Raw genomic sequence first — 11,360 nt, forward strand, 5'->3', positions numbered from 1 at the left:
TGTGATGCCACGGCATGCTACCAAGGGTGAAAAAGTGACTCTCTGTCTCAAAAAAAAAAAAGAGAAGAAAAACTTGCCCAGTGTAGTGGCACACATCTGTAGTCCCAGCTACTTGGGAGGCTGAGGCAAGAGAATCTCTTAAGCCCAAGAGTATGAGGTTGCTGTGAGCTGTGATGCTGCACAACCCCTGGATAAGGAGGGCCAACTGTAAAATATAACAATACATTGCATATTATATATTACATATATCTAATGTATAATATATAGTATGTAATTTTGCTATATATAACAATATTAGATTATATAATATCAATAGTAATTAATATTATTGTGTATAGAAAGTCATACACATGGGTATTCTTAACAGCAATGCTTAGATTACAAAACACTCAAATCACCATCTAAATAGGGAGGGCAGTTCAATGCTCCCTCAGTAGAATTGTATACTACATGGAAACGCAGAGTGATTAAGAACCTAGGTTCTGGACTCGGTGCCTGGAGCTCAAGCAGCTAAGGCGCCAGTCACATACACCAGAGTTGGTGGGTTCGAATACAGCCCAGGCCTGCCAAACAAAAATTGACAACTATAACCAAAAATAGCCAGGTGTTATGGCAGGTGCCTGTAGTCCTAGCTACTTGGGAGGCTGAGGCAAGAGAATAGCTTAAGCCCAAGAGTTTGAGGTTGCTGTGAGCTGTGACACCACAGCACTCTACCCAGGGTGATAGCTTGAGACTCTGTCTCAAAAAAAAATACAGTTAGAAGAGAGGACATGAAATGTTCCCAACACAGAAATGATAAACACTCAAGGTGATGGATGTCCTAAATACCCTGACTTAATCATTACACATTCTATGCATGGAGCAAAATATACCAAATCCTCCATCAATATGTACAAACATCGTGTACAATTTCAAAATAATTTTAAAAAAGAAAAAAAGTCAATTAGTAAATGTACACCTTTTGGAAACAAATATCAGTTGGTACAACAAAGCCACCAATTAATTAATCTACCTTCCTTCCTTCTTTCCTTTTTTCCTTCTCTTTTTCTTTCTTTCTTTTTAATGATACGGTCTCACTCTGATGCCCAGGCTAGAGTACAGTAGCATCATTATAACTCACAGCAACCTCAAACTCCTGGGTTCAAGTGATTCCCTTGCTTCAGCCCCAGAGTAGCTGGGAATACAGGCACCCGCCACTATACCTGGATAATTTTTTCTATTTTTTATAGAGATTGGGTCTTGCTATGTTGCTCTGTCTGGTATGGAACTCTGGTGTTTAGGTGATCCTCCTGCATTAGCCTCCCAAAGTGCTGGCTGGGATTACAGGAATGAGCCACCAATTTCTAAGGGCTTACCATGTACCCACATAACTGAAATAGACCTTTTTTCATCCAATCTAAGATGGAATCTCTCTTGTCCAAAATGCCTGGGACCAGAAGTGTTTAGGACTTCAGATTATTCTGGATTTTAGAACTTCAAACTTTTCAGATTTTTCTGAATATCTGAGTTGGGCATTCCTAATCTGAAAGTCTGAAATCCAAAATGTTCCAATGAGCATTAAAAGTTTTGGATTTCGCTCAGTGCCTGTAGCACAGTGGTTATGGCACCGGCCACATACACTAAGGGTGGCAGGTGCAAAAAAAAAAGCCTTGCATTGTGGCAGGCGCCTATAGTCTCAACTACTTGGGAGGCTGAGGCAAGAGAATCTCTTAAGCCCAAGAGTATGAGGTTGCTGTGAGCTGTGATGCCACGGCATGCTACCAAGGGTGAAAAAGTGACTCTCTGTCTCAAAAAAAAAAAAGTTTGGGATTTGTAAGCATTTCAGATTCTCAGATTAGGGATACTCAACCCATACTCACCCCTACCTCATGCATGGCACTCATATTTTCTATTCCATTTTATTTTTAAAAATTAATAGCAATCAACCCATTCAACCATCACTGAGTTGGGATGCCCACTGTTAAGGAGACCTGGAAGGATACTCAGGAGACAAGTAGCTGCACAGCCTGGAAAGCCCCTGTTTGGTTGGTTTTAAAATGGGGCACATGTCCCCATTTCGCCGGTGGATGGGTGGGATGTTAGGCAAAAGGAAGAAATAATAGGCTCAGCACCCGTAGCTTGGTAAGTAGGGCACTGGCCACATACACAGAGGCTGGCGAGTTCAAACTCGGCCTGGGTCTGCTAAACAACGACAACTGCAACAAAAAAATAGCTGGGCGTTGTGGCAGGTGCCTGTAGTCCCAGCTACTTGGGAGGCTGAGGCAAGAGAATTGCTTAAGCCCAAGAGTTTGAGGTTCCTGTGAGCTATGATGCCATGGCACTCTACCAAGGGCGACCAAGTGAAACTCTGTCTCAAAAAAAAAAAAAAAAAAAAAATGGGTGGTGCCTGTGGCTAGTGAATTGGGCGCCGGCCCCATATATTGAGGGTGGTGGGTTCAAACCCAGCCTCAGCCAAACTGCAACAAAAAATAGCTGGGTGTTGTGGTGGACACCTGTAGTCCCAGCTACTCAGGAGGCTGAGGCAGGAGAATCACCTAAGCCCAGGAGTTGGAGGTTGCTGTGAGCTGTGACTGCACAGCACTCTACCAAGGGCAATAAAGTGAGACTCTGTCTCTAAAAAAAAAGAAATAATAATAAAGCTGGAGACATAAAAATACTCCTTCATTAGCTTTCCCTGTCTCTCCCTATGCTCTGACACAGAAAAACATAGTCTAAGATCTAGAGACCCAAGTGTGGGGCTCTGCTTTCAGTCCCTCCCTCCTCACTGACCAGTGACACACATGAGAACACAGGAGCTGTGGGGGAGAAACCTGCAGAGAGCTGTGGACGGAGAAGAGGCAGGAGGAGGTAGAGGTGGCAGCAGCAGGGGCGTTGGGGTCCTGGAGCACCAGCAGCTGGCGGTCTGTCTTCTGGGTGAACAGCAGCTGCAGGAGAGAGGGGGGAGGTACGCTGGACCTGGAGGGATCCCAGAGGGACCACCAGTGCCCATATCTCAGATGCAAAAACAAAGGAGAGCTGAAATATGGCGCTTAGTGTCTAGTCTCCTAGCCTGAGGGAGAGCTGTGTGCAGAGACCACTGTTTCCCTGATGAGGGGTTGGGAGCTCAGACCCTAGGTCTGAGGGGGAAGAGGCTAGGGATGGACCCCTGGGTATGAGGGAGGAGAAGCTCAGGGCCAGACCCCTGAGTCTGAGAAAGGAGGGGCTAGAGGCCCTGACCCTTGAGTCTGAGGGAGGAGGTGCTGGGGGCCCAGATCCCTAGGTCTGAAGGAGGAGGGGCTCACAGACACATAAAATCCCCATACCTTAGTGAGGGCCTGATTAGGCTCAGAGAAGTCCCCAGCAGGTGTTCCCTGCAGGCGGTTGAGCTCCAGCAGCCTGGTCCGTTCCTAAGGGAAAACATCATGAACAAGGTTGTCTCAAAGTCAGTATATGCCATCCCAGCTGCTCTCCCTGATGCCAGGAGACACCTGGGTTGCCCCAGGGGGAAGTGAGAACAATAGGACAGATACCTGGAAAGCTCACCTGTGTCAGGGCCTGAAGAGCCTCCTCCTTCTTCTGGCTCAGTCCCCGGCTCTCAGTTGCCATTTGCTCCCCCAGTGACTTGAGCTGCTCCTCTAGGACCTGGATCCGGCGCTGCAGGGCAACTACCCTAGTTACTCAGCTGCCCTGGAGGCCTGGCTGGCTTTCCAGGTCCACCCTCCACAAAACCAGGTTCACCATGAATGCTGGGATGGGCTCCACCCCCTCACAGAGACCATGAGATCTGAGTATCCAGGGACAGGGACCCAAGAGTTCAGCTCCCTGGTGCCCTCTTCCCTTTGGGGGAGGTCCAGAAGAGATCCGGGGTGGACTGGAGGAGATGAAGAGAAAGGGACAGACAGAGAGACAAACCAGAACAGATGGAGAAAATGGAAGTGGAGAAAAAACGTGGAGAAAGCAGACAAAACAAAAATACAACAGAGACAGATAGAAACCATCCGAGACAGAGGAAAAAAGGGAGGGACAGGAAAAGGATTTAAAAATAGAAGTGGGGAAAGGAGGCTTACAGCATGGCTTTCTAATCTAAAACTTTGGGAACTTTGTGTTAAATATAGTCAAACATGATGGGTCAGACCCATAAGAGCCTCCTTTTGGACCAGCGCTTAAGAGCCAAAAAGCATAGAGGAGAAGACTGAGTTGGTTCCAATCCAGGTTCTCTCTATCCTTAATGAACTATGCAGCCTTGGGAAAGATTCCTTAAGTACCTTGACCTTCAGTTTCACCATGTATAATATGGAAAAAAAATAATAATGATAGGACTTGCCTCATAGGTCTGTTATAAGGAGTCAATAAGTAAATATTCATGAGGCATTTAGGACCATGTCTGGCACATGGTGAATGTTCCATAAGCGTCAGCTATTGTAACTACACTGAAGAACATGACACAGGCAGGAAACAAGGGCAGAGAAAGGGCCAGACATGGAGCAGAGGAGACAGAGGGGAATGGCAAGGGAGGCAGGGCCAGGCCAGCAGGCCTCACCTTGTGCTGTGCCACACTGGCCTGAAGTTCCTGGACCTTGGGGTCTGGTGCCTGGGTCCCAGGGCTGTCCCGATCCTCTTCCTCCTGCCGGCTCTCCCGTTCCAGTTGCTGGAACTCCAGGTCCTCATAGGCACGCTGGGCCACATCCAACTGTTCCCTTATCTGTTTTGTTTGTTTGTTTGTTTGTTTGTTTAGTAGGCCTGGGCTAGGTTTGAACCCACCACCCCCAGTATTCTAACCAGTGAACTATGGGCACCCAGCCTATTCCCTCATCTGTGAGTGAGGATACAAAAGGGCTGAAGGCTTGGACCTCTAGGGCTCAGGAAGAGTGGGCTAGGCCAGGAATACTGGTCAATGAGGAAGGGCCACTGGGTCCTGGGGGTTAGGAGGCTTGGGGCTTAGACTTCTGGGTTCTGATAGAGGAGGGGGCCAGCTGGGGATTCAAACTTCAGGTTCCTGACGGAAGAGGAACCCGGACACCCGAGGGCCTCACCTCCTGCACCCCCTGTAGAAGCCTCTCCCGCTGGTCCTCTGGTTGTGAGTTGAGCTGTCCCTGGGCCTCCTGGAGTCTCTGGCGAAGACCCTTCACACGATCCCGCTCTTGGCTCAGCCGCCTCTTCTCCTGAAAGAACAACCAGGTTCTCAGCCTCAGCCTGAGTGCAAGGAAGGAAAAAGAGACCAGTTGCATCTTAGACCCCTGCCTGAGGTGTCATCTCCACAAAGACAGGGACCCTGTCTATCTGGCTCACTCGTGTATAGGTCTGCCCTAGAGGAGGTGCCAAAGAAACAGTTTTTAAAGAAATGAATGAAGGGGCGGTGCCTATGGCTCAGTGAGTAGGGCCCCATATACTGAGGGTGGTGGGTTCAAAGCCAGCCCTGGCCAAACTGCATCAGAAAAATAGCCAGGCGTTATGGCGGGCGCCTGTGGTCCCAGCTACTCAAGAGGCTGAGGCAAGAGAATCACCTAAGCCCAAGAGCTGGATGTTGCTGTGAGCTGTGATGCCATGGCACTTTACCAAAGGTGACAAAATGACGCTCTGTCTCTTAAAAAAAAAGAGAGAGAGAGATGAATGAACACAAACATATTCACTCTGTGTGATAACTGAGGATCCTGAAGGGGATTGGACCTGGGCCCTGCCATTTAGATGGGTACACAGCCAGTTAATCCCAGAACAATCAGGGCAATGAAACATAGAGACTGTGGAAACCAAGAGGGAGGAGAAACATCTGCCGGAATAATCCAAGGCTTCCTGGATTTGGGGCTGTCAAGGTAAACTTCAAAAATTAGGGAGCATTAGGAGTTGAGTCAATCTCTCTCCCTTGCTGCAAGACCCTGTTGCTGTGGTCCCTATAACATGTATAAGGCAGAGGCAAGGAAAGAAAAGAAATCAGGTTGACCTGCGAAAACAGAGGGAACTGGAAGAACATTTTGGGTAGAGGGAACAGCATGGTACAAATACATGAAAGTTGAAAAGCACAGGAAGTTTGAGAAGCAAACCCTGGCCATCACGGAGAAGGGTATTGTGGTGGGAAGTGACAAGGAACATGGTGGGAGATGACAGTAGGAAGGTCAGCATGTGTAGCTCATGTTGGGTTTCGCTTGAGAAGCCCTTATCCTGGGACAATAGGGAGCCATGGAAGGACTGGAAGGATGGAGTTGTATCTAGGGTTGGAATCATCCCTCTGGGAGATGGATTAGAGGGATGGAGAAAAGCTCCTTCATGCAAGGAGATGAGACCTAGGCTGTGGCCTTGGGAGTGGGGATGGAAAAGAGATGAACTAGGGACAGAGGTTCAGGAAGCAGAAAGGACAGGACCTGGTGACTGACAGGCAGAGACAAGGAGATATGCAGGGCAAGGTCCAGGACTCTGGGCTGGTGACCAAAGGGACAGCAAGACAGTGTAAAGAAAGGAGTTGCTGAAGTCAGCTTTGGATATGGTAAATGAGAAGGAGCTAGACTCCTGGGTCTGAGGGAAGAGGGCCTGGGGGCCTGGACCCTTGGTTCTGGGGGGCTGGGGGTCTGGACTCCTGGATCTGCAGGAAGAAGGAGCCCCTAGGAGCCAGCATCCAAGGAACTAGGGCAGATAGATATAGACCTCCAGAGAGAAATCAGAGCTAGGAGAAGTATGGGCTCTTTGTGGGTAAACGAGGACCTAGAACCAACCCCTGGAAATGCCAACATACAAAGCATTTGCAAAGATAAAGACTGATGGAATGACAAAGTCACCATTTTCAATTTATAATGATAACCGATCCAAGCAATGACCAATCAGATGAAAGAGTCTTAAGAAGAAACTAGGATGACTTCACAAGTTCTGGGCAATCAGAGGTGATGCCCCCTGATAATCTCTCAGGAAGCACTAAAGCACGTAGGAACCTGATCAGCCCTTTACATCAACCAACCACATGCTTGCAGGACAGAGGAACATGTCAAAGAACTCGAGGCATGCAATCAGCCACATCCTGTCTGTGGGACAAAAGTTAGTTTTTCCAATAAATAATATGAAAAGATACAGTAGATAGGAATCATTAGAGATGAAACAACACATAAGCCATATCAACCAATTACATACAGCACATGGGCCTTGGGGACCTGATTCAAACAATCCACCCAATAACTGGCATTTTGTGGCAATCTGGAAAACATGAAAACTAACTATACATGAAATGATACTAACTTATTAATTTGTAAGGTGAGATAATGATATGGTGATACCATTTTGATTGATTTATTTATTTTAAGATAGCATCTTCCTGGCTCAGTGCCTATAGCTTAGCGGCTAGGGCAACTAGGCCACATACACCAGAGCTTGGCAGGTTTGAATCCAGCCTGGGCCTGCCAAACAACAATGACAACTGCAACAAGAAAATAGCTGGAGTTGTGGTGGGTGCCTGTAGTCCCAGCTACTTGGGAGGTTAAGGCAAAAGAATCGCTTAAGCCCAAGAGTTTGAGGTTGCTGTGAGCTGTGATGCCACAGCACTCTACACAGGGCAACATAGTGAAACTCTACCTCAAAAAAAAAAAAATGGCATCTTGCTCTGTTGCCTGGACTAGAGTGTAGTGCATAGCTCACTGAAACTTCAAATGCCTGGTCTCAAGAGATCCTCCGGCCTCAGCCTCCTGAGCAGCTGTTGCTCAGGATCCTGCCAACTCAGCCTCTCAAGGTCAGAGAATGGGAGATAACAGGCTAAGCCACCATGCCTGGCCAACATTCAAACAGCGAAGAGAGAGAGGGCAAAGGGGCCCTGGAAAGTCTGACCCAAACAATCATGGTCAGAGAGGGAGGAGGAAAACCAGGAGAGGCACCTGCCCCTCCACTCTCTCTCAACCCCAAGAGTCCACGTGCAGGGAATGGGGACAACCCAGGGGCCCAGAAGTCCAGGAGCACACCAGTAATATCCACTAGAGGAGGAAGGAAACTGATGATGAAGATCCAAGGGGCCAAACAGACCTGTTCGCGCTGCTCTCGGCCGCCCTGTTCTGCGGCCACCTGCTGCCCCAGCAGCTCCCGGAGCTGCTCCTCCTCCCGCCGAGCGGCCACTCGCTCCCCTGCCAGCTCACCCCTCAGCAGGGCCACCTCCACTTCCATCTGCAGAGAGAATGCAAGGGCTGCGGCCTCGGACGCCGCCTAGGTCTGAGACAGGGTCCAGGGGTCTGAACTTCTGAGTCTGGAGGGAGGGTGGAACCCAGGGATTTGAATTTGGAGGGAGGATCGGCTGGGGGCCTAGAATCTGATTCTGCAGGAGGAAAAGGTTGGGAGTCCAGCCTTGCGAGTTCTCCTACAGTTGGGGCCAGACTTCCAAATGGGTCCCAGCCTCACCTCGATCCTCAGCTCCTTCCTCTGGCGCTGCAGCTCCTTCACTCGCTGCTCCATCAGGGCCACGCGAGTCAGTGCCTCCAGCTGCTGCCCTCGCAGCCGCCGTGCCGCCCCTCGCGCTCCTTCCCCCAAAGGGGTGGACGTTGGGAATGCTGCGGGGGTCTTTACGCGAGGCTCAGCCTCTGGCTGAAGTTGGAGAGGACGAGTTCAAGCAGAAAAGCCTCGCCCCTCTACAGTCTCTAAGTAAGTCCTGTTCCCATCCACACCCGCCCCCCGCGGGTCTCGCTCGGCCTTAGTCGACCACCACGCCCATAATCTTTCTCAGTTTCTTTTATTCGAAGATAGAGCGGGGAAGGGAGCAGGTCCAGGGACCACTCGACCCCAGAGGTCGCAGGACAGGGAGGAAATACGGAGCCCCCTTGTGGAAAGTGTTTCTTTTTCTCTATCCAAGTCCCATTCTCTTGGCAAAACCTTCCTGTAGACTCTGGATCTCCTTCCCTCCCCCTCCGCCGCCCCACGGTCTCCCGACTCAGTATCGGTCTTCCGTCTCTAAAGTCTCTAAATCACTAGATCTCTTCCTTCCTCAAGAGTCTCTCTCTCTCTCTCTCTCTCTCTCTCGCTCTCTCTTTCGTCCCTCTGACTGGGTGCCTGGATCTCCTTCTCATCAGCAGTCTCTCCTATCTCTGGGTCTCTCTCCCTATCTCTGAGTCTCTATCTCTCTGGTTTCTCTATCACCCTCTCTCTATGTCTTTGTCACCCATTTGGGTCGATCTCTGTTCTCTGGGCCTCTTCATGGATCTGTGTCTATCTAGTTTCTGTCTCTGTGACCCGGTGTCCTGATCTGTCTCTCAGGAGTCTTTCCCTATATCCAGTTCTCCGTCTACATGATTTCTCTACACGTCTCTCTGTGTTAGGTCATTTGTCTGGATCTATGTCTGTCCGGGTCTTTCTATGACTGTCGCCCTCCAGGCTCTCACCGCGTCGCGGCTGCTCTCGGTGCTGCTGCCTTCTCCCACGTCTTCCTCTTCCTCGGCCTGCTGCTCAGCTCCTCGGTCGTTCGGAAGCTCCACCTGGTCTTCGGATGCCTCCTGCTTGCGGGGGTCCTCGGTGTTCCCCTGGGGCTGGGCGGCCCCTCGAGGCTGGACCACCGCTTCGCACTTGGGGACCAGGAGCGGAGCACTTCCCTCCTCCCGGGTGCTTGGCTTGTCCATGGCTGCTTCGAGCTACAGCGGGTAGGCGGGGCCCGGCAATATGGAGGCGGGGCCAGGCGGCGTGGGGCGGGGCCTAGGGGCCCTGGGCCGGTCTGCTGAGATCCGTGGAGCACCACTTAGGAGGCGGAGCCTAACAGTTCAAAGGATGGAACTGAACATTACAGGGCGTGGCCTGAAGTTTCCAGAGGCTAAGCGTGCAGTTGGGGCGGGAGTTGAAGGGCTCCTTGGGCGACACGCCCCCGAAGGCGGGACCGGAATTTGAGTCCCGGGTTCTAGTATGCCCCCTACTGGCATCTCCGACCTCGCCTTTCTCTCCTTACCAGGTGTCAGGCTTCTGTACCTTCTCAGCCGCCCGCCAGAATCTCTCAGACTATCTTAGAGCAACCCAGTCCTCTCCTTCTGGGACGCAAGTCCGGCTCCCGCCCTCTACTTCCTGGAGCCCCAGAGTCTTGGTCCTGACTCCCCAGTGTAGGGGAGCGGAGCCTGTGCCGCCTACCCCAGGAATCCAGGGGTGGGGACTCCTTGTCTCCCGAACTCCAGCCCTCCTAACCCGCGGCCTCTGCCCCTCACCAGCTCAGGCTTCGGCGCGCTCCGCTCTGTGCTCTGGTCACTGCTGCTTCTGCCCACAAGACAGGTGGCTGGGGAGGAGAGTGGCGAAAAAGGCCGCCGTCCCCCTCCCCAGCAGCCCGGAAGTGGAGGGGGGTGACAACAGGTTCAACAGCTCTTGAGGGAGGAGGGAGCGACCAGCTTGTCCCGCCCGCAGCCTAGGCATGTGGCCTTCCCGGCCCCACCGGCCCCACCCTTGGGGAACCCAGCATCACGACCTCCCCAATCTCCCTCCAGCACTCCCACACCAGTCCCCTGGAGGGCCAGGTGTCTTGGCCAGTGCTGTATAGGCGCCTACCTAAATGCCCAGACCCTGAAAGTCCTGAAAAGACGACAGGAATGGAGATGGGGACCTCTCCTCTCTAAAGAGCCCTTTTAAAGGGCCCCAACCGGTTTGGGGAGTTGGACAAGGGGAAGGGGTTCTCTGAGCTGAATCAGAGACCCACCCAAAGACAGGGATTGTGCCCCCCTCCCACTTTGCTATGGGATGAAAGGCAGAGGTTATAGGTCTCAACCAGACCCTTTCCTTTCTGGGCAAAAACAGGAAAATAACTGGTATATATAAAGGGATTATTAGATGTCAAGAGCAGTGGGAAATACTTTATATGTGTTGATTTCAACCTCACAGCAGCCCAGGCAAAAAGGAATTACTATCTCCATTTTATACTTGGGGAAACAGGCTGAGATTAGATATACCTGAAGCCTTAACACAGGCTTCATTCTCTCAAAAATCCATGTTTTTAACCATTATGTATGCTGTCATTCCAAGTCAGGAAGTGCCTAAAAGATCATTCCAAATGATAGTAACAATAATAGTGAATGCCAATAGGGAAGTGTTCCAAGCACTTGCACATATGAACTCACAACATCCCATTATTATTTTCATGTACAAATAAGAAAACTGAGGCCTAGAGATGTTAAGTCCTAACCCTGGGGCCCACAGAGGGAAGTGGCTCCAAAGCAAGATTGTGTGCTAACAAGAGGCCACGTCGAGGACCAGCCCCAGGTATCTGTGTCGAGGACCAGTCCCAGGTATCTGTGTTTGCTTTTGAGCTTGTGAGTTAGAAATCTCCTTCCAGGCTACCTATATCTTCAGCTTGCCTGCTCCTCTGGCCTCTCCAGGGAACCAGACTACCCACAAGCCTGTCAGCCCAGAAACCCAACTGGCTCATCAAGAAAACAGGCAGAAGTCAGATTTATGCCAAA

The 11,360-nt window shown here is 50.6% G+C and overlaps 1 protein-coding gene across 1 annotated transcript in view; it reads right to left on the bottom strand.

Annotated features, from left to right (window-relative positions):
• Positions 1 to 9,548, bottom strand: part of PHLDB3 (pleckstrin homology like domain family B member 3) — a 17,702-nt gene extending 8,154 nt beyond the window's left edge. The window contains exons 1-8 of the mRNA XM_023518974.1: positions 9,315 to 9,548; positions 8,341 to 8,523; positions 7,972 to 8,109; positions 5,013 to 5,141; positions 4,520 to 4,681; positions 3,523 to 3,633; positions 3,303 to 3,386; positions 2,811 to 2,924 (exon numbers count right to left, since the gene is read on the bottom strand). Of these exons, the coding sequence (XP_023374742.1) occupies positions 2,811 to 2,924; positions 3,303 to 3,386; positions 3,523 to 3,633; positions 4,520 to 4,681; positions 5,013 to 5,141; positions 7,972 to 8,109; positions 8,341 to 8,523; positions 9,315 to 9,548 (1,155 nt within the window). The remainder of the gene's footprint in view (positions 1 to 2,810; positions 2,925 to 3,302; positions 3,387 to 3,522; positions 3,634 to 4,519; positions 4,682 to 5,012; positions 5,142 to 7,971; positions 8,110 to 8,340; positions 8,524 to 9,314) is intronic.
• Positions 9,549 to 11,360: the final 1,812 nt, after the last annotated feature.

This window comes from Otolemur garnettii, unplaced genomic scaffold (assembly GCF_000181295.1).
Source record: "Otolemur garnettii isolate 467f Iridium unplaced genomic scaffold, OtoGar3 scaffold00152, whole genome shotgun sequence".
NCBI classification, from domain to species: domain Eukaryota; kingdom Metazoa; phylum Chordata; class Mammalia; order Primates; family Galagidae; genus Otolemur; species Otolemur garnettii.